The sequence below is a fragment of the Ursus americanus genome, chromosome 3 (genome assembly GCF_024610735.1).
Source record: "Ursus americanus isolate L20-20 chromosome 3, mUrsAme1.1.p, whole genome shotgun sequence".
Taxonomy (NCBI): Eukaryota; Metazoa; Chordata; class Mammalia; order Carnivora; family Ursidae; genus Ursus; species Ursus americanus.
Window position 1 is genome coordinate 3,877,191 of NC_142129.1, and position 27,054 is coordinate 3,904,244.

Consider the following 27,054-nt stretch of genomic DNA (forward strand, 5'->3'; position numbering starts at 1 on the left):
GCGCGTGCCGCCCCCTGCAGGGACCTGCAGGACCTGTGCTGGATGGCAGGGCCCCTGGGGCATCCCTTAGCGTCCCTTCTTCTCGAGGTCTATCCCCGTTAGGGACCATTCCTCCACCAGCTGGGGAGACAGAAGGTTACGGGCAAGAGGGTCGCTGACACATAGCTATCTGTCTCTTCAACTCCTGTTCACCATCATTTGGCTGAAAATTGGGAATAATGTTTCTTGCCACAAGGTTTTCTCAGCTAAACCAGAGAGCCCATTCTGAAGCTGGAGGTTGTTGTAGACGGCCTCCTACAGCGTCCTCAGGCCCCGACGCACTGGCGACGCGGGCCCTGAGGTCTACGTGCACATCTGCTACCCTGTGCCATCAACGGCCAAAGGTCAATGCCATCAACGGCCAAAGGACTGTCTTGTCCCTCCCTCCAGCAAGAGAGAAATGAGAAATGTAATTTTAATATTTCCATTCCAGAACCAACTGCAACCATTAGCATCACAATGATGACTGATAGGCTCTGCGGCCTCCTGGGCTGGCTTTTACAGCAGGCAAGAAGCAAAGAGCTCCTTCTGAACTCACAGGAAGAAATGATGACCATAATTCATGATAGCTTGCAGCTGGCTTCTCTGTACTTACGAGATTGTTTTATGAGGATGGAAAATTAAGTACACTTTATATCACTCGATCCTCTTCAACCAGATCTGAAGGAGGGTTTTCTGGTTTCAACTTCAGCTTGCTTGCAATACCTGGAATTAGCAGGGGATTTAAATTTCCCACTAGAAATACCACCACCCATTGTATAAACCCTCAGATGATAATCAGAGGCACAAAGGAAAACCACAGAAAAACACCAACCAAGGTTAAAGCTTGCAGAGCAGAAGTACTTGGACAGGAACCCGGCCGGGGGCAGGCTTTTGTAAATGTAGGCAGCTCAGCGGAAAGATGAGGAGGTCACATGTTCTCGTGGGTGGTACCCGGAGCCATGAACACGTGCCTAGCGGGATAACTTCTGCAGCAACGGAGCAGGCCTGTGAAACCTTCCAGTTCTCTTTGGGGACGAGATTATCCACAACCTCTTCTCATTGCCAGAAGCAACATGATCGGCCCCCCACCCCGATTCTCATTTGAACCCAAGGTGAGATGTCTCCTCACCTTCCAAGGGAAGGGATGTGACAACCCGCACTGTTATTTCCCACCAGGCATTCTCTTAAATAGTTATGGGAAATTGCTGTTGTAAAGTGCTCTTACTCGGTCCAAATTAACTTCACAAGACTTCCCAGATTTCTGTTTCCTTTCATTTAAATGGTAAATACCCAACACACCCGTGTGTGTGTGTGTGTGTGTGTGTGTGTGTGTGTGTGTGTGTCTTTTCCTAAAATGTAACAGTTTGGGAGATTTGGATACATGTTTTAGGCAAGGCAAGAATCCTTACCATCCGCATACCTAACATGTTCTAAAATCCGAGTTCGGAGGTGGGGTGTAGGAAGATCACCTTCTGGTGGGAGAGAGGCATCCGGTCTGATGCTACCCTATTTTTTCACTTCAATTCTAGAACCTGGTTTTTTTAGTGGCCAAAAACAAAAACTTCTTTCCCTGACTGTGCCATCTGAAGCATCCCCTCAAACTGTGATCATCTTACAACAGGTTTCTCAGGCACGATTGCCAATTAAACCGTGCACTTAACCTCTGCACGAAGCACTCCATTTTCTGTTGCTGGGGAATCAAGCTTTTAAGTCAGCAGATCAGTTCTGCAAGTTATGTAAGTACATAGCACTTGCTTAATATTTATTATGTTGGGCAGCACAGAATAGGGGTAGAGTCGTGATAAATAGCACATCGCATGTTCCAGATGGGGGGAACCAGCCGGGGCTATCCGGATGCAGCAAAGCCCTGGGTATCTTTCCTTATCTGGGCTTTTCAAATAATAGACAGGAAAAAAAAAAAAAAAAAAAAAAGCACTGTGAGGTTGGCAGCTGTAATGAGCAGAGTTCAGCTCTATTTTTGTCCAGGAAAGTGACTCACTTTCTCTAGCCAACTCTTACCTAATAATAAATTTTTTGCCCCCGTTTCTGGATCCCTGCAAATGCCATGAGGAGCTCCAGTGGTAAAAATGTTTGAGATTCTGAGGCCACAAGTACTGAGAGCCTCTCTTCTCTCCAAGTAGCTGCCAAAAACTGTGGCTTAGTTTGGCGTGTTAGTAACCAGCTTATGGGTGTTGACGGTTTATCTTTCTCTTTTTTAAATAATGAGGAACTATTACCCAATGCTTATTTTCTGTGTCATGCCACTGGGATAAACGATAAAAATAATTCGTAATTAGAATAATGCAAGCCAGGACACCAATGTTCTTAACTACAGATGCTACTTTTACAGAAGTGTATCTTCTTCACAATTCCTGTTCAAAGACAGGTGCTCTGAGCTCAGATTCTTCACTTATACGATCAGTGTAGGCACCAGAAGTTCTATTCGGGGTCTCACTCTGCACATGCCTCTAGGTGGGGTTGAAACCAAACCTGTAGTTCGAGGAAAAGTCACCTTTGTTCCTCTTGAACCCGGTCAGCTGCAAATTCCAAGTGACTGTGACCCAGAGTTTTGGGGTCCTGCTCTCTAGAGAATAAACGCAGCCCTAGTCGACAGTGCCTTTTTATCCTCGGGTGTCTGGATTTAACTGTGAAAAGGCCACAGAGAACCAGGCAGGGACACTGGTCTGATTCAGCAGCACTGACATTAAATAAGACATCTGTATGTATTTGGTGTGCATTTCTATATTGTTTTTTCAAAATCATGCAAATTGATAAATGCACTATCTACAACCTCAAAGTAAAATGTATGTCCCCCAAATGCTGCACCGTCTTACTGCCTAGAAACAAATGACATTACACTTGCAAATTCAAAATGTCAGGAACTGCTGTGTGATTAGGTTTTCAGTTACAATGATTAACCGGGGCTGCTTGATTGCACCCTGGATTTTAAAGCACGAGACAGTCCCCGGGAGCACCTACTGTGCCATGTGGGTGTGTTAGTGTTGCTTTGCCAACAACATACTTCACATTTTCATCTGATATTTCCCCATAAAATTCCTCCAATCTGAATACACAAAACTCCCTTCTTTGAGTCTCTAATTACATGCCATTTCGCAGAGCAGACAACGAGAAGAGTATCTCCCCTTCCCTCCTCACTCTCAGGCTCCTCTGAGCCTTTGCTTGAATACGTTCTAGAATGCTCTATCCATGCCCCCACGTCCACGAGGAGACTGGGAGCTTCACCTCTGAGGCAGCATCATATCCATTTGCGAGAATCATCTATTCAAGTGAAATTCACGAAACACAAAATCACCCACTAATGTGAACGATTCTGTCTCAGTACATTCACAATGTTGTGCAACCAACACCTTGATCGATTTCCGAAACCTTGCCATCACTCCAGGAGAAGCCCTGTCTGTGCGTCCTGCTAGGGCATTTCCATGGGTTCTGATGCACGCCCGAAACGAGAATGAGACCGTGGCCGACCTTATGAAACCTCTCGTTACTGTTTGGGTGGACCAGCGGGGCCTCGGGGCATGTGAGGAGCAGAGCTAAGCTCCAGGAGCTCATCGCCTTGGTCACGTTGTTCAAACACGCTGGGCAAGTGTCTAACATGTGTGAGAAGGTCAGTTCGTGAGCTGTTAAGACCCCAAATTAGCGATGGCTCTGGAACAAGAATTTGTTCAGGGATACGCATGAAAGGCTCCTCCCTTCCCCAGTCTCTGGCAGACCTCCTCCATGCAGCTCTGTGCTGCCAGGCAGGGGTGACAAGCGGCAGGGGGACGTGCCATGGGGGCTGCGGGTTTGCATGACAAGGAGCACGGCGGTGTCCCAGAGAACGCGGGAGACGCAGGATGGCGGGAGGCCTGACCATCTGGGTTTCAGAGACTCAGAGGGAAGCGACGCAGGAGACCCAGGATGTGCGGTGACACCAGCCCAGGCTCCTGCACACTGTGCACAGGGCCATAGCCGCTCTGGGGATCACGAAGGCTGGGGTGGCCAAGAGTCCCCTGCAGGGGCAGCACTAACAGGGCATCTTGATGCCTCCTCCCATAGTTCTAGTTCTGGCAAAATTAAAGAGGCTGGTACTCAGCTACAAGGAATCTCTCCACGACGAAGGACCTCTGCACCTCCGACACTCAGTGAGGGGAACCCCACGGCTCCGTTGTCCCTGGATCCCCACCCCAGGTTTCAGAGACTCGGGAGGCTTCCCACATGGAACCATGTGAGTTTACATAAACAATCTCCAGAGAAAGTTCTAGGTGGAAATGGCCCACAAGGCTGCATACAGTGTAGTTCCATTTATAGCACATCCTTGAAATTAAAGACAGGCAGGAACGGAGAGCGGGTTAGCGGGGCCGGGACTCAGGGCTGGTGGGGGCGGGTGGGCGTGGCTACCAAGGGGCAACCAGAACCCGCCTTCCAGGAGGGAAATGTCCTGTGTCATGATGGCACCCGTGTCAACGTCCTGCTGGTGGCTTAATGCTGTGGTTTTGCAAGATGGTACCACTGGGGGAAACGGGCAGAGGAGCACAGGGGATCTTCCGCCTCATTCTGTACAAGTGCACGCGAAGCTACAGTCATCTCAAAAACAGCCTCAGTTAACCAAAAAGGACAAAACCACATGGAGCTTGTTCTTAGCAAAGGAGAGAATAAACAGAGAAGAGAGTACCAGGGATGATTACTCAAGGCCCCAGTGCTGTCTCAAGGTGATGCTGAAAATATTACATTTATTAAAATGTAAACATTACAATAGGCACATGACCGAAGCCGTACCCCAGTGCCTGTCTGGTGCCGGAACGAATGTGCTTCAGCACGGGAAAGAGTCACTCCGCCATATTCCGTCTGTGTGTGTGTGTGTGTGTGTGTGTGTAAAGAACTCCAGGGGCGACTACAAACATGTACATGGTATAAGCACACCCCACATGCACACATACACACGCATGTGCACACATGCACGCACACACAGGTACACACACAGACACGAGGTCACGAACCAGCTAGTAGCAGAAGGAAAAGTACCATCCTGGGTCACTGCTGCTTCCAGACAAAATTTCTCCTACGAAATAAATCATGTCACAGAAAAGAAACGCGCTTTCCCCCACTTAACCTTGACAATGACCTGCTACAAGGGTGTCAACAGCCATGTGGTTTCTGTCTGTCCACAGAAATCAGCGCCCCCCGTCCGAGCAGCATCCCTTCAAATAAGACGCATCAGGGTTTGTCATATGTTCACATCAGGGAAGGGAGGCTAATGGTGATCATTAACTCCCCTTATAGTAAAAGCCCCCGTAGGTCACGGAGTCATCAATCCTTCGCAGTGTCACTCTGGGCAAGGTTGAAATGCCCCCCACTCCGTCGCAGGCTGGGCCAATGAGCAAGGAGGAGAACCCCACACCTCCCTCCCTCAAGCCCGCTGAGGACACACACGCACCGTGGAAGCTGTGTGCTCCTGGGTGATGCCGATTTACCCACTTAAAGCGTCTCCGTGTCACTCATCCACGCGCTGGGCTGTGGGGGGTGGTGACACCCGAGACTCTCCATGGCGACACTGATGATGTCATCGCCGCTCCCAGATGCCACATACCACCCTGCAAGCCGATCAGACCGCAGGTAAACACGCACGCAAGGAACCCCAGCTCCACAGCTTCAGAACAGACGGGGCCCTTCTATGAAATGAACACCCCCAGAACTCCTTCTGGGGGATGCAGGCACCGGAGGGCAGGGAACACGTCCCCTGAACACACCAACAGCTCCTGCAACACCAGCTCACTCACGATAGTATCAGAGGTTTCCTGAGCCTTCTATCACTTAGGCCCTTGCCATGCACCGCGCCACTCCTGAGACTCCCCCGCCAAACCGCTATACAGCCTCCGTTCCCCTGAATGCAGGGAAGCCCTGTATAGCGGATGCAGAATGGGGGCCACGGGGTCACGGATGTGGAGCGGAGCCTGAGCAAAGGCTGGCCCACCTGCCTGGGAAGCAGGCATTGCCTCCACAGCCTCTGGGCCTCACAGACCAGAGCCAAGGGGCCCATGTCCAGGACCTCGTGGTTTCTTAGCACTCCATGCCGGCGATTTCCTGCTGGCCCTGCTCTGTCCCCGTGCCCACGCCCACCTACGGTGCATGCTCGGACTTACCTGGAGCAATCAGCTCTGTGCTCCTTACCTGGCTGCATCTGCCCTTGTAATGCCTCGTCCCAGCTGTGCTCTTTGCAAATGCTGGGGACAGAGACAGCTATGGGACTGCTGCACAGAGCCCGGGCCACACGTCCTGACCTGCTTCAACCAGGGGTCAGGAAGCCAAAGAATGACCTCTGAGGGCCGGGCTACACCAGACCACCTTAACACGGCCGCAGCCGCGGATGGTGGTCCTGCCCATGGTCTGTGGCGGAAACTGCTCGTCCAGTGATGGGATCTGGGGCTTGATTTATCCCAATAATTACCTCCATACTCCACTATCTGCTTTAACATCAAAACAGCGGCTCACTGCAAGTGTGACATGCAGCAGACGAGCGAACGTCACGTCACTTCCGTAATTAATACTCTCGGTAGCTCTCTTGCGAATGTGTTATTAGCATTATAACTATGACTACTGCTGTTTTCAAGAAGAAAAAACATCTTTATGAAGTAATTTAGTCAAGGCCATCAGCTAGTGAATGGTAAAGCCAGAACTCAATCCCAGGCTTGTCTGACTAATATCCTTATCCCGAGTCTGCACGCTCTACTGCCAAAGTAAAAAACCCGGCTGGCGTCCACACCGGGGAAAAAAACTGTGCTGTGCTGTGTGTGTGTGTGTGTGTGTACATGTGTAGTACTTGATATTTGTAAATAAATCAAAAGCCTGATAGAGCCCAGGTTCTAAGCTAAGCTCTGGACACAGGGATAAAATTAGACCAATTATCTGCTTTCATGAAACATGTAAAAAAAAAAAAATCCCTGCCCTTCTGTGGGAGGGGTCCATAACAGAGGGAGAGTCCAGTCCGGGGGGCGGTGGGCATAGGGGCATCACAAGAGTCCGCACGGAGATGGACCAGGTCCCAGGGGTCAGCCCCAGAGGTGCTGGGAGTGGCCCCTGCAGAGCACAGCTCTGGGGAGACACCAGGCTCGGGCTTGGGCTCGTGGGGAGCTGGGGGGGGGGGACGGACAGCCAGCACAGACTGACCAGAACAAGTAAAAATGTTTGCATTTCCTCGGAAATACGTGAATGTGTTCATGGAAAGACTTAGCTGGGGTTCTTTCTTTCCCCAAGCCCCCGCAGCCCTACTTTATTTAAAACATGTTCCCCAGCGTCACTGAGATGTGACAGGACTGGGGGAAGCTGCAGGTGTACCGCGTGACGAGCGCCACCGGCCAGTAAGCGCCGTCCCCTCATCTCCGTGTGTGTCCGAGAACATTTACCACCTCCTCTCTCAGCAACTGTCAAGTGCTCTTGTTCAACCTGCTGCGAAAGGTCTGTCCGCAATCACGCCGCCGGCACGGATTGCAAACTCTCGAGGGCAGCGCCCCGGCCCAGCAGCCTCTCACTGGCGGGCACAGCAGGTGTCTGCAGCCCGGCGCTCCCTCCCTGTGCGGAAGCGCGGGTGTGGACCTGGTACCTCGTGCTTTATAATCACCAAACCACATCAAACCATTAGCGTAGGCAACCCTCCCAAACCTGCGACAAGAGAACTAGCCCTGACTACATGGAAAGACAAGGTGCCAATCAAAAAAAAAAAAAAAAAGTATCTAGCAGGTGTTTGATCCGCGTTGCCTTTAGTCTGCCCCGCAGCTCTGTGATGTAAGAGCTGGGATAACTATTGAAACAAAAACAGACGCAGGAAATTTAAGTCATTAGTTTTAGCCTCAAAGTTAAGAGATGGTGCTGGGATGTGAATTCAGATTTTTTCTTATTTTAAGAGCTCTTTTCAAGGGCACGCCGTCCCAGTTACGTAGCTTATGCTTTTCCGGTTCAATAGAATCATGAGACATGGGTTTACGAATTACTCCTCGGAAGTCGCCCTCCGCTGCTGACCCATCTCTATAGCCCAAGCTCCCACGCAGTCTAGAGAGGACAGGGATGGCTCCTAGTCATGGCATGCAGCCAGCCCCGACGTTCCCCGTGTCACATCTGCCGTCCCAGGGCCTTCCTAATCCTGAGCGCCCCAGAAAAGAGCCTGAAGGGTTTTCAGAATCTCCATGTGGATGAGGCCCTAATTGCAACAACGTTTCAGGTCGGCATAAGCCTAGACCAGCATTCCGCTAACTTTGAGTACCTGGAAAAATCCGTTTTTAAAATGAAACTCCTTTCCCCTGCCACCTCCAGCTATAAACGAAGTTTTTCTTTCTCCTGCTGATTATGAAAGTTCAGGACCAGCAGAGCATCTAGCCGGAGCAGCGGAGCCACCCCCGCGTTTCTTTCATTCACGTAACGGGGCGCCCTTTGTTGGGAGATGGCAAAGTCACACATTTTTTTTTAAAAATGGAAGCCAGTTCTAAAAAGATTGCTGCAAATATTTTATACTGAGGACCATCCAAAGGAGATTAGGGAGTTTTGCTTCCTTGGACAGCATTTTTTAATGCAGAGCTTCACGGCTTGCTGTCGGGACAGGACTCATATTCCACACATGAAACACTTCGCAACCTAGCATTTCCCAGGTACTAAAACAATCAGAGCACCATTTTGGTTTACTTTTAATCTCTCACCATCTTCCAAAGAAAACTCGGGAGAAAAAATACACAATATTTGCAGCTTAATTCATGAGAGCTAATGGCTTTCTATTAAGTGTTCTCCCTGGACAGAAATCACTAGGTTGTACCTGTTTTTCAAATCTTCTGGGATGACAATGCCCCAGAATGGCTTCACCAGTCGTGGCTACTGACCTTTAGCGTCTGTGTTAGCGAAGGGCGCTCAGACATGTCTCTTGGTGGTTCAAGTGGATACTGAAGACCCAAGTGTCCTCCAACCTCCTCTCCAGGGGTCTCACTCTCACTGCCCATCAGGACCCCTGGGGACTTTCAAAACTCCCAAAGCCCAGGCCACACCTTGGCATGATGAACAGACTCTCTAGTGTGGGGGCGGCCAGGGTGCCCCAGGTGCAACGCCAGAGGGGACTGCGCCCAGCCCCCCAGCCTGCAGAGAGCCCTGTGTCACGGGAGGGGCTCTGGCTGTCAGAGGAGCTTCTCAGAAGAAGCCACTGCGGGCAGCGACGCCATCAGATCAGTTTTTCTATCATTAACACGGTGCTGACTCAGGCCCAGATTGTTCATAAAAAAAGAATGAATGGGTAAATAAGTGGAGTAAATGTGTTAAGTCTAACTCAACTGCCAGTTAGCTTTGTCTAAAATCAAATGTTCATCAAAAAAAAAAAAAAAAGAGAACTTAACAGAGAACAGTGGGAAGCAAGTAAATTAATGTACTGGGAGAAAAAAACTAACAAATGCCATAGATACTCATCTCTGTTTTCCTGGCAGCGCCTACTGACAAAGGACAAGAAAAACACAGCAGTGACACAGATGCCGAGGGAATAAATCCACACCTGTCCCAGTACAGTCTTTTGGCTAAAAAGGCTACAATAACCAGCAAGCCTTCTCTAAATGCTCCTGCAGGAGATGCCAAATTTGGTGGGGGAGGGAGGGATGGCGGGGGAGGGGAGTTACAGCACCAAAAACTTCAGATGGTCACCAGCTCGCGTTCCCACACAGGTCTCCTCACATGTGGGCAAATCCCACAAAGATTTCATCTGCGCATCAATGGTGCAGGTGAGTAGCAGAGCATGATGGGTTTGGGGGGATTGGAACGATGACCAATAGGAAATGAGGTTGTGTTCCTCAGGGGCTTCATCAGGGAAACTCAGGGAAGGGTGTTGTGGATTCGGGACAGGAAAATAAAATAACTACCAGGCCTTACCAGCTCCTCGCATGCTTATCAGAGCCTCATCTGATGCCGAGACTCATTCCTGAGCTTGGAGCGTGATGGTCAAATCACAAAACGAAGTAAGGGAAAACGGCCTTACTCCTCTGCCGCCCGATGCACCGTGATGATGACATGTGTCCACGTAACTGTGTTAGGGGGTACCCAGATATTTGGCCAAACTATTCTGAGTGTTTCTGGGAGGGTGTCCTTGGATGAGATAAACATTTGAATCAATAAACTGAGTAAATCAGTTTGCCCTAATGCAGGTGGGCCTCATCCAATCAGTTGAAGGTCTGAACAGAACAGAAAGTTGATCCCACCGATACGAGGAAACTCTCCCTGCCTGCCTGCTTTGAGATGGGACACGGGTTTCTTCCTGCCTTTGGACTTGAACAGAAACATCAGCTCTTCCTGGGTCTCCAGCCTGCAAACATTCGGACTGGAATTTACAGCATCTGCACTGCTGGTTCTCAGGTTTTCAGCCTCCGACTGGAACGCCACAGCCCACCAACTCACCTGCCGGCTGGATCTTGGGACTCTGAGGTGATGATCCGATCCCTTGTAGTAAGGCTCTGTAAGGACCCACCCCGTATTAGCGCTCCTCCTCTGGAGCCCCCTGCCTAATGCGTGAATGCACCCGACATCTGCACACCCACAGATGATCTAGGTGAGATCTGTGACCATCTGGAAGGAGGCTTGTCTTTGTCAGACTATCTGCTGTATAATGCTTAGGCTGCTGCAGTAATTTCAAAATATAAGACGTGAAAATTACACTAAGGACCCATTTACCCACTCTCCCATCCTCTGCACGAGTGAAAGAGAACAGACAAAAGATGACATTAAGCCACAAAACAACTATGTCTGTATATAAAGATAGGAAAGAGCTCAAAAGAATGTCACTGCATTATGGACACACAAGCATGACATGTAACCCGCAGGGCTCCATGCTCTCAGATGGACAAACTTTCAAACACCTCCAGATGTCCCGTCTGGTGCATGAGACAAGCCCTCAGCAGTGGGAGGAATCAGCTGAGCACTGCGTCCGTCCATAACGCCCAAAATGGCTTTGCTTCCTGCCCAGGGTGCCAATGATGTCATCCCAATGAGAGATTCATCTCTCTTAGGCTTCTGGGGAGGGGGCCATATGCTGGATGTGCTGCTCCTGTTGGAAGGAAATTCTAGGTCTGAGAGGTGGAGAGACCAGCTTCTCTGCCCTTCCCCTCCTGGGGGTGTGGCCGCCTAGGTGAATGTTACTAGGCTCAGGTCAGGATATGAACTCAAAGCAATGACATTCTAAATTAACTGCTTGGTGACATAATCGATATTAATAGAACATTACTGATTCTTATTCAGAACAAATGGGCATCTTGGCATGGACATACTGATATGTCAAAAGGGCTTCATTATAGGACCTCACTGTCAATAGATAAAGCTGACTGAATGGGGTCGGCAGGTGCTGCCTCCATCCGTCCTTTGTCATGCTGTCACAGAGCCAGGGGCAGATCTCAGGGAATGCTTCATTCCCCCCCCCCCCCCGGGCTACCTCTTGCTTCAGCAGCGCAGGGCGGACTGTCCTCGGCCGCTGAGGGATGCTGAGAGGGGGCCTCCCCCTGAGCGGCAGTCAGGAGGACGAGGCCTTTTCTCTCGCTGTTCGCACGGCACCTGTCTCTGCTGTTCCAGACAGAGCTGGGGCTGGGCTGGGGGCCTGGGGTGGGGAGAGGGGGCACACAGAGGTACACGCGGGCTTCTGGTCCAAAAGGGAGCTATGGTCTGGTTATTCCCTGTGGATTTTCTTATTTCTCTCACGATGGAAGAGGAACATGCAGATTTTCCTAGAATCCCAGAGAATTCCCAAGCAAAAAGCCATGGAGGTAGAAACTGGCAGGACTATTTGAAGAGAGAGCTGAATTTCAATGGAGAGAAATAGTGCACGATGAGGAAGAGTAAAGTAAGTAGGAGAGGATGGGGGACCCACTGTTAGAGGAGTCTGGCCTTATCTGGAAAGAGTGAAGGCATCTGGAAGCTTCCTGATGGCTGGGCCGTGAGGAAAGCCATATATTTTCAGATTAATCTAAGTCAAGGCTTTTGGGTTCTTTCTTGGTTCTTGGCCATGGAGCCCAGGTGCTCCTGGAAAGCAGGCAGAGTGATACTCTCCCCAGCTGAAAGGTAATTGTCTTCAAAAAACAACACTAGGCACCGAGATAAAGGCACTTCAAGAAATTCTGGTGAATATGAATGACACAACAACTCACTCACTTCCTTTAGTCCTTCACTCAGTGATCGTGCTCGAGTTCCCACCCTGAGCGAGACTGTCCACCAGCTCCGGCAGATCTCAGAGTGAATGGGCCCCCGTCATGGCCCTGCAAGGAAGGCCAGCTGGCTGGGTCCGGTGTGACGAACATGGAAACCACGCTGGTGGCACAACGTCAGGAGGGAAGGATGGGCAGCGCTGGGAAGGGCCCTGAAAAGTGAGGAGCTGCTGCCAAACAGACAAGGGAACATTCCACACAGAGAACATGGCCCCTGGTGGCAGCGAGGAGAAGCCAGTTTGCAGCACAGGGTCCTAGTGAAAACCAGCAGGAATCTCGGAGGTGTGCTGGTAGCCTCTAGAATTCCAAAGAACTGGGACCACTTGGAGGTTTCTAATAAGTAAAAAAGGAGTGACATAATAGAATTTATCTTTTAGAGATATGACCTGGCGAAGGGGTGGACAACGAGCTGCAACGATTAGGGGCAGGGAGGTCACTGCAGCCCTAAGTACCAGCACTGGGGTGACCACAGTGCCGTCCCGTCTCTGAGTGCTGTTTTCATCTACACTTCCTTGTATGCTTTCACGGCCTTCCCAAAGCAATCCAGTCAGGCGTCATGCTCACAATGTGAAGAGTAAAACTCAGGGCGACAGACAAGTGTCTGGGCGCGTGCTCTGACATCGTTCCCAGCAGTCTGGTGGCAGACAGCGGGTTCCCATTCTCCTCCAGTTGGGCTCATGGTGCTACTGAACTTGTTAACTGAATACTCCTCACGTACGTCGGAAGTGTGACTCTGGAAGTTTTTATACCGCCATGTTTTGTGGAGAATGGGTGGTCGTTTTAAGAAATGGTGTTGGAACATTGGGTATTCATATGCAAAAAAACCACAAAGTTTAATCTATACTTCATATGACATACAAAAACTGTCTCAAAATGACTATAAGGTCTAAACATAAAACCTAAAGTTATAAGACTTCTAGAAGAAAGAAGAAAATCTTTGTGACCTTATATTAGACTTCTTAGATATGTCACCAAAAGCAAGATCCCTTTGAGAACCAACTGGTAAATTCAATGGCATGAAGATAAAAAACCTTCTGTAAGAAGGGAATGAAAAGAAAAAGCTATAATTTGGGAGAAAATATTTGCCAATCAATATCAAAGGACCTGTACCCAGAATATATAAAGAACTCTCAAAATTCAATAATAAGAAAACAAAACAAAAACCTCAATTATAAAATGGACCAGGTATCTGAACAGACACTTCTCCAAAGCAGATACACAGATGACAAGTAAGTCCATGAAAAGATTTTCAACAACGTTCCTCATTAGGGAAGTGGAAGCAAAACCATAATATAGTATCTCTCCACACCCATTACGAGGATTAAGGAAAGATGCTTGACCGTAAAAGAACGCATATTCCCTGATTCCACGCGCATACAGTTCCAGGAAAGGCACGCTAACCTGCGGTGGCTGAGAGATGATCGCTGGCTTCCTGGGGCAGGGCCCAGCGTGAGGACACGAGGAAACTCTTAGGGGCCATGGTGTATTCATTATCTCGATTGTGGGGTTCGCTTCTGGATATATACATACACCAGAGCTTATCAAACTGTACACTTTAAATAGGGGTAGTTTATTGTGTGTCATTTATCTGCCCCAGACATCACTCAGCTGTTCAGAAAGATAATTAGAATTCTATACAGATGATCCATATCTTTTAATCTTGATTTTTCTGATAATCTCCCCTTTTACTTCAACCTCTGGTTTTATTATACTGACACCCTGATTTCCCTGTGACTTTCGCTTTTTTCTCTTTTTTAAATTTTATTTAAATTCAAGTTAGTTAACAAACAGTGTATTAATAGTTTCAGGGTAGACTTTACTGATTCATCACTTGTAAACAACACCCAGTGCTCATCATACCACGTGCCCTCCTTAATGCCCATCACCCAGTTACCCCATTCCCCCGCCCCCTCCCCTCCAGCAACCCTCAGCTTGTTTCCTAGAGTTAAGAGTCTCTTATGACTTGCCTCTCTCTGATTTTATCTTACTTTATTTTTCCTTCCCTTCCTCTATATCCATGTTTTGTTTCTTAAACTCCACATGAGTGAAATCACAGACAATTGTCTTTTTCTGACTGACTTAATTTCACTTAGCATAATACCCTCTAGTTCCACCCACATCACTGCAAATGGCAAGATCTCATTCTTTTTGATGGCTGAGAAATACTTCATTACACACACACACCCCCCACATCTTCTTTATCCATTCATCCATCGATGGACATCTGGGCTCTTTCCATAGTTTGACTATTGTGGACACTGCTGCTATAAACATTGGGGTGCAGGTGCCCCTTCAGATCACTCTTTTTGTGTCCTCTGGGAAAATGCCTAGTAGTGCGATTGCTGGGTAGTTTTTAATTTTTGAGGAACCTCCACACTGTTTTCCAGAGTGGCTGCACCAGTTTGCATTCCCACCAACAGTGTAGGAGGGCTCCCCTTTCTCTTCATCCTTGCCAAGATTTGCTGTTTCCTGACTTGTTAATTTTAGCCATTCCGACTCCTGTGAGGTGGTGTCTCATTGTGGTTTTGATTTGTATTTGCCTGATGCCGAGTGACGGGGAGCGTTTTTTTATGTGTCAGTTAGCCATTTGTATGTCTTCTTTGAAGAAATGTCATCATGTCTCCGGCCTACTTCTTGGCTAGATTTTTTGTTTTTTGGGTGTTGAGTTTGACAAGTTCTTCACAGATTTTGTACACTAACCCTTTATCAGATGTGTCATCTGCAAATACCTTCTCCCAATCCGTAGCTGCCGTTTAGTTTTGTTAGCGGTTTCCTTAAAACATAAAGTCAGCGCACAGAAGTCTGTTGCATTTTTATACACCAACAACGAAGCAGAAGAAAGAGAAATCAAAGAATCAATCCTATATATAATTGCACCAAAACCCATAAGATACCTAGGAATAAACCTAACCGAAGAGGTAAAAGATCTGCACTCTGAAAACTACAGAACACTTAGGAAAAAATTGAGGAAGGGAAAAAATATTAAGAAACTGACGAAGATACAAAAAAATGGAAAAACATTCCATGCTCATAGATTGGAAGAACAAATACCATTACAATGTCTATACTACCCAAAGCAATCTACACATCCAATGCAAACCTTATCAAAATAATGCCAGCATTTTTCACAGAGCTGGAACAAATAATTCTGAAATTTGTATGGAACCAGAAACGACCCCGGATAGCCAAAGAGATGTCGAAAAAGAAAACCAAAGCTGGAGGCATCACAGTTCCAGACTCCAAGCTATACTACAAAGCTGTCACCGTCAAGACAGTATGGCACTGGCACAAAAAGACACACAGATCAATGGAACAGAATAGACACCCCAGAGATGGACCCTCAACCCTAGGGTCAACTAATCTTTGACAACACGGGAAAGAATATCCAATGGAAAAAAGACAGTTTCTTCAACAAGTGGTGTTGGGAAAATTGGACAGCCACATGCAGAAGAATGATACTGGACCACTATCTTACACCCTACACAAAATCAGACTCAAAATGGATGAACGACCTAAATGTGAGACTGGACTCCATCAAAATCCTAGAGGAGAACACAGGCAGCAGCCTCTCCCACCTCGGCTGCAGCAACTTCTTGCTAGACACGTCTCCAAAGGCAAGAGAAACAAAGGCGAAAATGAACTATGGGGACTTCATAAGGATGCAGAGCTTTTGCACAACATACTGGTTTTTCAAGTAACACCAGCCCCACAGCACCCAGAAATGGGATGAGTTTCTACGTTCCACAATGACAAACATTTAAGAAAAAAATAAAATAAAATCTTATCAAGGTGAGGAGTATCTTCAATAGTTTTTCTCTGGGGTTAAGCAACTTCTCTGATGATAATCCTTTCTCCCAGACGCCATCAGAGCCAACTCAAATTGGGCACAAGGTCTTCTTTCAGGAAAAAAGCTGCTATTTTATGTATTTACACCAATGCACTTCAGAGGCAGGAAGACTGAGGCTTTAAGCCTCTCTTTGGCCATTGAGGCCCACCCAGAGCTCTGAGGTGCCCGCTCACTGAGCAGGGGCACGCTGGGACACCCGAATTGTCCTACCCCGACTAGGAGGCAGAAATGGATCCCTCGCTTCCCTCCAACTTCAGTATTTCTGCTTGAACTCGAGCGTGTTACTCTGGTGACGTCTCTCTCCTCCTTCCTTAACAGATCCTGGTTTCTCCATTCATGGAGGACTCCTCCCCTGTGGGGACTGTCTCCCATGGGAGACATCAGATGCGTGAAACCAGCAGTGAGAATACAGGGCTTAAGACCTCCCAAAGTCACGTTGCAACCCCACACTTGAAACTTGTTCACCGTTCTAGCCAACACGTAACATGCAGCCTCCGCTTCGGCCACACCATCCCAAGACGTACGCTCTCTGGGCTGTGTCCCTCCATTCGACCTGTTTCCTCATATCCCCATGATTAAATTTCTGTTTATTAAAATGTTACCCACCATTTAAGGCTTTAATCAAAACTTAGCCACTCTATTTCAGTTTTGCTCCAACAAACATCCAACCCTTGCTTCTCCAGGAAGAGTACGAGAGAATAAAATGTCAGATGACAAATACATAGGCACTGGTATGTAAAACGGGCATCTATTTGTTCACATATGCATGCTGTTTTCTCCTGGTTCTCTCATCCCCCCCAAGATTTCTCGCACATGTCTGCACACACAGGTAAAGCTCAATAACAGACTCTGAAGAGAATCTGAAAGTATAATGTATGTCTTATTTATAGCAAAATCACTCCAGCATTTTCAATCTGGTATTGAAATTTGCATGTAAATAGCCACGCGCAAGGACTCCCTGCAACCCACAAGCATCCTCGGTTAGCTCCTCCACGGCAACGGAAGGTAAAAATGCCTAAGAACCTCTAGTTTGTTCACCTAAGTATAGGTATATATAGGAATAATTATCTGCGAGTAGTAGGATTCACTGAGCCCTCAAGGGAACGTGCAGGAACTTCCAAGTTTACCACTGGAATCGGTTCATGTGCTCAACAGCTCCCAACTTCCTCGCGCTCGCCGACATGGACGCGCCCACCACCTGGCCTCAGGCCATTCCAGGCACCCCAAACCCCAACTCCGATCTCCACCTTAGACACCTACGTCACTAGCTGGAGTGCAGTGTACTTGTTTGCATAAGACTCTAAAAATTTCATGCTTTGATGCTTTGAATCACATCGTTTTCTCTACTTGGACTCCATTTGCTCCATACGGGGATTTTTTTTTTTTAACTTACTTTTAAGCATCTAACTGAAGTATCTCCTCGTTGTGATCTTCCTCCAAGCTCCCTGCCTTCCGCACAACATGAATTGTCCTGTCTGCGTATTTCGAGAGCACTTCATCCGTCTCTCTATCTGGCGCCCTACACATGGTACACCACTTTCTTGTGCTAAATTCCTGTGCCGAATGCAAGTCCTGCCAGGGTCTTCTTCATGCCTCTGTCTGAATGTTCTGGAGGGCCTACACGATGCCTGGTACCAAGAAACAGTTGGGGAACAAAACCTCGGTTAAGTAGTAGGAAGGTATGAGCTAGCTTTTGAGGGATCAAATTTGGGGGACTTTAGAGATGGGAGAAGATTGTTATTCATTGGTGAGCTCCTCATGTAGGAAATCAGAGTTTTAGTAAGGAGTGGTTGATGCTATCAACGAGTTCTGTAACTGGAAAAAAAAAACCCAGAAGTTCAATGTTAAAAAGAAATTCAATGATAACTTTCCACTCAGCTGGAGACTTTGCTTTTAAAATCTTTGCAGACAAGTCATCATGATCTCTACAGCTCCTCGAAATCCTCTTTATCTCACTCTCGGCATTCCTGCAGCTAAACACAGGAGGAAGATATTGAAACATTAAGGGACAGAAATCTACCAGCACCTGCTCCCTAAAAGGATTAGGTTAAGTCCTTGGTTTGTTTTTTTTTTTTTTTTCCTGCCTTCTTCTCCTAACTGATAAATTGTAAAGCAGACATACTCAGCTTCCTAAATCAAAGGGCTATCTTAAATTCAAAGGCGAATTAACAAACACTGCATATATGTCTACTTATAATGGCTAATAGCCAAACTACCTAATGATGTTAATATTCCTAAAGAGGAAAAAAAAAATATATATATATATATGTGTGTGTGTGTGTGTGTGTGTGGGTGTGTGTGTGGGTGTGTGTGGGTGGGTGTGTGTGTGTATATATATATGTGTGTGTGGGTGTATATATATATATGTGTGTGTGTGTATATATATATATTCTTAAAGAGGGTCAGGCAAGAACAAAAACAACAGAGGAAAGGAAATCTTTTCTGATGTTTTTAGATAATATGGTAATGTTAATATCAGCAATGAGGCTGAAGTACATGCAACTGGTTAAACATAGACTTGATGAATTCCTAAGTGATTCATATCCAATCATAAATTTTAATGTATACCATAAACTGTATTTAAGCTAGCTTCATCCATCTACCCACCCATCTACCTGTCCATCCACCCATCCACCAACACACCCATCCACCCATCTACCCATCCACCCATCCATCCATCCATCCATCCATCCATCCATCCATCCATCCATCCACTCATCCATTTATCTACCCACCCACCTACCCATTCACCCATCCATCCATCCATCCATCCATCCATCCATCCATCCATTCACTCATCCATTTATCTACCCACCCACCTACCCATCCACCCACCCACTCGCCCATCTATCTATCCAGCCATTCCTCCATTCAATGGATATTCACTTAGCACAGATGCCCATAGTCTACATGCTGTAGCTGAAGATTAATTATGGCCTAGGGTCCACAGAAAAAGGAAACAGTAGAGTGAAAGGCCTATGCTTGCACATCACCTTTGTGATCTCACTTACTTCTCACAAAACCTCACAGGATAAGTAATCTAATCACTATTTTACAGATAAGGCAGCTGAGATAGGCCAATTAAAGAACCACTCAAGTGACCCTAATAAGTCCATCTGCCTGCAAAAGAGGTTCTCTACACACCCACTGTCAAGGACAGTCATCCACCTTTTCTTCACCAAGATGTCAATAACCATTGGTCCAGGCAACATTTGCAGAAACCGGCATCCTCAATCAAAGCACAGAATCTCCAGTCTGTCTGCTGATGATAAAATATCAACGGACTCCCCACTTCGTGAGTCTGTTCACCAGGCTTCTCTACAACCCTATCAGTTGCTCTTTGGTTATCATCTGAGAATTTACAGCTCCTATATGAACGTTTCCCCTTATAAATCATTCAGCATGTTTTCTTTTAAAAATGCCTGATAATACAAACTTTCTCTCTTCCAACATGAGGACAAGGAAACGCAGGCTTCTTAAAGAGTTTGTTGGTGAGGAACAGTTCTTTGGAAGACCACCCCATGAAAAACCTCCTCGGTGTTCTTTGTTCTCTAAGCAGTAACAGTTCTTGCCAGCACACAGGGTGAATTCATGTGCTTTTTAGACCTTTGGAAAAAATCAGCCCTATTTATCCTAGTTCCATTCTTTTAGCCCATCAGAAAGGTCCATCCATCTGTTTAATCAACAGCAAACCCAAATAATCTGTTCTGGTTCACGAGGGGTAGGGAAAAAAAATCTTTAAAGAAAACCAACACTGCAGCTGAGTTCCTGAACATATTTGCAGAAAAAATTACACAGTGTGAAGTAAGTGTGTACTTAAACCCTGTCCACGCAGGCGGTGAAGAGAAGACAGAAGGACTTGCCTGCTTATTCCAAGGCTGGCATCGGATTTTCAAAAACTTGTTCCAGCCCAGGAGCCCCTCACCTTCTGAGAAGGAAGAGCTGCTACATGTTTCTTTGAAGCCTTGACGTCCCTGGATGAGCCGACAGTGCTACGAGCAGCTCTAGCTTCCTGCCCTGGGGCCCGCAGGCGTGCTCCCCTGGGAAGGGAGGAAGAGGTCCGAACCTCTGGCTGACCTGGAGACCTCCCCGGGCACCAGCAGCATTCCAGGAAGCTCTGCTCTAGCCAATGTCAGTCACACCCTCGGTAGGTGAGCAGAAGCCCACTTTACATCGATTTTGCAAATTCTGGAAAGAGGAGGCCTTTTCCCTGCCCTCAATTCTTCATCCCTCAACATCAATCCGATATGCATTTGAGCTCTAGGATCATAAAATATTTATTAACTTCCAGCTTTTAATGTTCATGAATAAAGAGCCAAATTAATAATTTTTGAGTGTTGGTTAAAAAGAAACTAAAAACTTTCTCCAAAGGGACAGCATTCGAGGCCAAATAAAAAGCCGTGGCTGGTTCTCCCTGACATCAAAATGCCTCCCTGCAAAATGTCACGGGTTATTTGCACCGTGGGGACTTAGAAAAAGCACAATTGTTCAAATGTATTCTATTTTGTTCCTCTGTTTCCCTCCAAGAGCTGAAAAGCAGCTGACCTGGTTTGTGTGAAAAGACCCACACTAAGATAAAAGGCAGACCACAGACAGATTCAAACTCAAGGACAGCTCACTGGGAGGAGGAAGGAAGGCAAGCTAGCTGGCTGATGTCAACCTATGTAATGACGTCATTTGCTCCACTATCTTGGGAGGCTAATCTATAGTGTTTTCCTTCTTCAGAAAGCCCCACTGCAACCGTAGGGCCGCTCCTACATCACAGAGCCACTAAGCAGAGACCCCAGCTTGGAGAAGCAAACATTCTGCCAAGAGCTGCTGTCAGCCTCCCTCGACAGTGAGCAGTAATCCCGCACATCGCACATAGCGAGCCTACTGTGTGCTCTGTGTCCACAGACGTTGTAGGATGCATGCCATCAGGTTGAATCTTCACCCCCAAACACCATAAGTCAGTATTACCTGCTTCACCTCACAGAGGAGGCAATTTAGGTCTGGATAGGATGAGATCGGCCTAACACGATACAGATAGGTTCTGCGAGAATCCAAATTCAAATTGTCATTTGTCTGTGACGCCAAGGCCTTTTCTACTAAACTACGCCAGTAGGCCAGTCCCTTGATTTCCCAGTGAGGAGAAGGAATTGCTATCCTGTCCGACTGCCTCTCGGGATCAACAACTTTACAAAGATCTTTCCTACTTCCTGACAAGCTGGAGAAAACGGTCAGGTGGAATCACAGGACATTGGGAGGAGACCTACGGAAAGCCAGTCTCACCTCATCACATCACAGGTAAGAGACAAAGGTTCCCGCAAAGGAGATGGCTTGCCTATTTCGTGCAACTCCGGAGAGGCAAAACTACAAGAGGAGCCCAACACCCGGACCATCTGCTCTCCGAGGCCTGCAGACATCTCAGCTGAGGGCTAGATTTTGAGGGAAACCTGGGACAGAGAGATGTAGTATCAAGAAAGGAAGTCTGCCTCGGACGGTTCAGAAAGAGAATCAAAGGTTAGTGCGCGTTTTATTTTGGTTTTGAACTTGTGTCATTACCTACGAAATAACCCACCGTATTTTGTTCTTTTCTGAAATGTGTAAATGTAGTTTGCATATTTAATACAGACGTGTGTGTGTCGAACATCAGTATAAACTACTTCTTGTCATCAGAGCATCAGTGGGTGTAGCCTGGACTTCCAGACCTTCCAGACGTGTGCTTCTCAGACATCTTGGTGTCCCAAAGAAACATGGACGGTGTAACGAAACGTTCACCCACAAAAAACCACCTTTAAATGGGAAAATGACTGGGGGTGGGGGGTGTCCTTCTTCTCGTTTTGTGTGCATTAGCAAAGTTTCTCAGGCTAGAAAACTGCATGGCCAAGTAACATCCGATTCTGATAGCTCCAAACCAGACAGCCACTGTCTTTTTCTCTTACCCACACTAGACTGTAAATGGATGAAAGCAAGGACTGGGTCTCACTCATCTCTGTATCCCTAACACCTGCTCAGAGCTCAACAGCAACAAGGACAAGCTTATATTTAGGGGAAAGTACTATTTTCACTGGGTTTATACCCTTGAAACTAGAGTTCACTGTTCTTAGGACCAAAAATATCCCATTAGGGAATTAAAACTTCAGATGGCCCTTGGACGCAGTGTCCACATCAAGGATATTCAAAGTCTTTACTTTGAAAAGCCACTTCAGGGGGGTTAAGTCCTTGGTATCCTTTGCTCCACCACTTTCAATGAATCATCTCTTGAAATGACCAGAAGAGGAAGAAGAAGTCCCACAACCACAATATATAAACAACTTAGTGCTTTTACTGTGAGAAGTAATCATCAGAATCTTCGTACAGAGAATGTGAGAGCCGGAAAGGACCTTTGGACGGTATAATGGTTCTTGATTCTGGCTGCCCACTAGAATAACCAGGGGTGCTTTTTAAAACTGTATTGGTATGGTGGGCCCCACCCACTGTGACTCTGGCTTAACTGGAGTGGGGGTGGGGGAGCCTAGGCATCGACACTTAAAGAAAGCGTTCTGAGAGATGAGACTATATGACCTGGATAGAAGACCAAGCGGCTGTGATTCACACACCCTCCCCAATGTTCTAGGGGAGGAAACCGGCACGAAGGAAAGGAACGTGACCTTTAGGCAAAACCATGCGTCCTGCTCCCGGCTCTATTACATGACGCTGCCTTTCTGCAGTTTGGTTATTCTTAAATACTCAGGTTTGGGTTGTTTCAAGTCACTGTAATCAACAAAAGAAAGTTCAGAGGGCGGAAATAAAACCCCCATTTTGCCTCCTCCAGTAAACTTGGGACCAGTTGTCCTGGCCCATAAATTTCTGTTGTCAAACATGTTAGATCGAACGGCATCCCTCAGCATCCAGTAGCTGGACTGAAATCAAACACTCAGTTGGCTACTGTCAGCGCACGGTCTGAAGGGCAAAGCCATCTAAAGCACGGATTCCAAAACTCTGCTGACTATAGCAGGTGAACCAGTCCTGGGTTTGTATAAAAAAGAAAAAAAAAGAAAAGAAAAGAAAAGAAAAGAAAAGAAAAGAAAAGAAAAGAAAAAGAAAAGAAAAGAAAAGAAAAAAAGAAAAGAGAAGAAAAGAAAAAAAGAAAAGAAAAGAAAAGAAAAGAAAAAAAGAAAAGAGAAGAAAAGAAGAGAAAAGAAAAGAAAAGGAAAAAAACCTTTCTTATTTCTACTTGCTCCCAGTAAAACAATATAAATACACGGAAACTACCCAAACCATGGGAAGACTGCCATTGCTTTAAATGAGCACGAATTAGTGGTAGGATCAAGTTTTATCTCACGCCAGGCTCCAAAGCCCAGGTTTTGAAGTTCTGTGCCCATTATCTCGAGCAGGCTGCAGAGCTCCATAGCCGGGCCCTGGGAGGGAACGGACTCAGAGGTAAGCAAGCCCCACAGTCGGCTTTGGCTACCTGGATGAGAGGCTCCAAAGCCACTCCTCTATTAAGAGGCTTTTAGATCCTTTCTTTGCAACCGTTTTTGCATCTGCCTCCGATTTTTAAAAGTTTTATTAACAGTAGTCTGGAGTGATTAGCATAGAACCACCGTAAAAAAAACCAAATGAATAATTCAAAGTCGAAACTACAGAGTAACTACATCACCCATTTAAATTCCTCACCCCTAAATAATTAAGGAATCCCTTGGGCTATTTAGAATGTGCCTCCTTATCTGGACCGTGCTGCTGGCCAGTGAAATCCCGGTGTCTTTATTTTGTTCCGAGGACTCCTTCCAGCGAGCAGGGCCCACGTGGGTGCTGTGAGTTTGGGGTCTGTGTGCCCCACACATCCGGAAACCCCCTCTCAGAGGATGCCCTTCCAGACGCAGCTTACTGAGGGGTTCATCTGAAGCTTTGGGGTGTCGTACGTAACAAACGTTTACATCAGTGGCGAGGTTAAGAGCTAAAATGAAGCTTAGTCTATGAAAGAGAAAATACAAAGTAGCCTACTGTTCGTCCGCCGACCTACACGTGACCCTGATCGGCTACGTCTGACGTCACTCAGAGAGAACTTGTCAGAGGCTGGAAGCCTGGTCTGAGGATTATTTGATCAAGACGTTCTGAGAGCCCTCCAACAGCTAAAAACTATGATGGTCAACAAATTTAATCAGACTTTTTCAGACACAATCTAGACAGATTATCTGGTGAATTTAGAGCACAGAGTAATCTGTTTCCCATGGGCTCAGATGAAATCTCAGAGCTGGGAGGGAACACTCACTCTACAGATGGGAAGTGAAGGGCAGTAAGCAGTTCTGCCCAGGATGAAGAGACTAATCCCAGGACCCACACAGTTGGCAGTCAGACCTTCGGCCCAGGGCTGCGCAAGCTGCATATGGTGCCCCTTAGAGTTTCATCACTTCAGTGTCTTTAATATGCTCTAGTTTACTCAGACGACATACCCATTTATACACCACACATATGCTTTCGTTTGGGAAGACAGTGTTCTGGTTCTACCCAGTTGAATGTAAATCTTTGCTTACAAAGTAATTTCAAAATTACTCACATTATTTTCAAACTCACATTATCTGATCATTACAAGTTCAAATAAAGAGATCTCATGACTCACTAAGTAATTGACAAAGCACATCTATAACCCCCGGCCCTTCTTAAATGACTCAGAGCATCATACAGAAAGAAAAGCAGTTTACCTAGAGTCAGAAATGCCTCAAGTGCCTGCTATTTATTCGCCTAACGAAGCGATTTCTAATGAACAGGGTGCTAATACTAGCATCCCCCCCCCCAAAAAAAAAATCAGATCACGTTAGCATAAGACAGAACCTTACCTGCAGTATTATCCCAGCTCAGCACTCTATTTTAAGGAGTCACCGAAAATCAGTTGCTGGATCATTTGTTCCTTTCTAGGTCCTAAACATGCACAGGGGTTTGACTTTGATACTAACATGTGGCATAAACCCACGTCTCCCTGAATCCCATGTTACTTTCCAGAAAAGAATTCTTTACTTGTTGCTCTGAATCCAGACTCTGACAACCAGAAATAAGCAATGATTTCCATAGATGTTTTATCATTCTGTGAAGAGAGGCAAAAGTTGAAAATCGAGACGCCATCAGCTATTAGGCTGGCTTGGGGCTGATCTCATTACTGAGGATTACGGTAATAGTCTACAATGTGTATCACACGTCTGAGTGGTTTGTGATTACAGCTGCCTCAGTGCCTTCTAAATGCTGTCATAGTGCCCTGCACAAAGCATGAGACTCTCCTATCTCTTCTGCTTCTGGTCACCTAGGGCTTCTGACAGATTACACAGTCTGCAAGAAAACACACACAGACCTGATTTTCGAGATTCCATCTATTAGCTATCACGTTCGACCCTGTTCCCGGAGGCTACGATCAGAAGATACTGGTTGGGGGCGCCTGGGTGGCACAGCGGTTAAGCGTCTGCCTTCGGCTCAGGGCATGATCCTGGCGTTATGGGATCGAGCCCCACATCAGGCTCCTCCGCTATGAGCCTGCTTCTTCCTCTCCCACTCCCCCTGCTTGTGTTCCCTCTCTCGCTGGCTGTCTCTATCTCTGTCAAATAAATAAATAAAATCTTTAAAAAAATTAAAAAAAGATACTGGTTGATATCTGAGTGACAGTAAGTATAATTAACCATCATACTGTGGCTCAAATGCTAAACTGCCTTTTCTATAAAACTTGTACTCTGAGTCAACACCAGAGCTGCTCTGGCTGCTCCTTGCATCTGCTGCAGATTAGTTAAAATGAAATTCTAAACCTTTGTCAAGATATCGCATATGCATGGTCGACTCTCCCACCAGGAGTTTTGTAAAATAATGCAACTATCTCATGGTACACACCTCCCGCGGCAAGTTAGGTCCTTTTTTTTTTTTTTAAGAAATTAAACTTTTTTTTTTTTTTTTCTAGTAAGTTGACTTGTGTCCTTTTACTCACCCTCCAAAACTGTTTTAATCTGTTGACTCCGGGCAGCCTGGAAGCGTTCATCCCTGCCCACGGCGGGTTGGAAGGGTACCCTGGGCAGCGTTGAGGACGTCGGTGGGTCTCCCACGGGCGGATGCGAGGCGGTGTGCTGCCCGCCGCTGCCTGGGGTTGCTTGCAATCTGAGACACTCCCTAGCTTTTACTGCTGCTTTCCAACAACCACAGAGTTCGCCACTCAGCACAAAGCAGCCAATCGCTTCACATGACAGCCTCAGCCTCGGAGCATCAGAGGGGGCAGAGGTGCCCCCCTGCCAAATGATGTAGGGCAGAGGGAAGACTGGGGAATGCCTCCCAAACAGCCTACCTGGTGAAAAACGGGTGTTTTCCAAGCAGCCCCATGTGAGGTGCCTTTTCTTCACACGGGCTAGATCAAAGGTCATAGTCTGCTCCGAGAGAGACAGATGCCAATGCTTGTCTCAGCTCAAAACGAGCAGCCTGCCTAACACGGAGTGTCCCCACTGACCTGCGCTGGTCCTTGTTTCTTGTCTGGGGTTCTGACCTTGGGCAGGTGTGTGTCTGGAATATTGGGGGGCAGGGCATTCTAGACATGATTCCTGAGAAAAGGTAAATACTGATTGCTAGGTTTGGTGGCATCTACTCAGAGGAACAGAGATTTGGCCGTTATCCACTTACTCTTATGCTAGGAGAATAGCCAGGCATTTCGGAGCAGTATGACGCAGTGCTCGGCACACTGAGGAGAAAATTTACAGCTGCCTCCTGAAATATCTCAACATCCCTTCCAGAGAAGAGTAATGTGCAGATGGACAGACCTAGATTAGCATGCATATCACTCCTATTACAGTCCTGGTGTTCACTGATTCTTTCTAAACCTACTTTTTGAGCCCCGGCTCCCTGCCAGGCACTGTGGTAGATTCTGGGCAGAGAAGTGGGAGCCGGACAGGCAGCAATGTGCTTGGGACATTTACAGCCCATGGTCACCGTGATTTCATTATCTCTTGTTCTCCCCATGAACAGACCAACTCACCACTGAGACCAAGAGCTTTCAAA

The 27,054-nt window shown here is 46.9% G+C and overlaps 1 protein-coding gene across 4 annotated transcripts in view; it reads right to left on the reverse strand.

Annotated features, from left to right (window-relative positions):
* Positions 1-27,054, reverse strand: part of DPP6 (dipeptidyl peptidase like 6) — an 889,057-nt gene that overhangs the window by 542,038 nt on the left and 319,965 nt on the right. Inside the window, exon 1 of one of the 4 annotated variants that reach the window (XM_045792246.2) lies at positions 26,000-26,373. The exons of the other annotated variants lie outside the window; for them this stretch is intronic. Coding sequence (XP_045648202.1) covers positions 26,000-26,050 — 51 coding nt within the window. The 5' untranslated portion in view covers positions 26,051-26,373. Of the gene's footprint in view, positions 1-25,999; positions 26,374-27,054 lie in introns of those variants that run through there. 4 annotated transcript variants of the gene reach the window in all.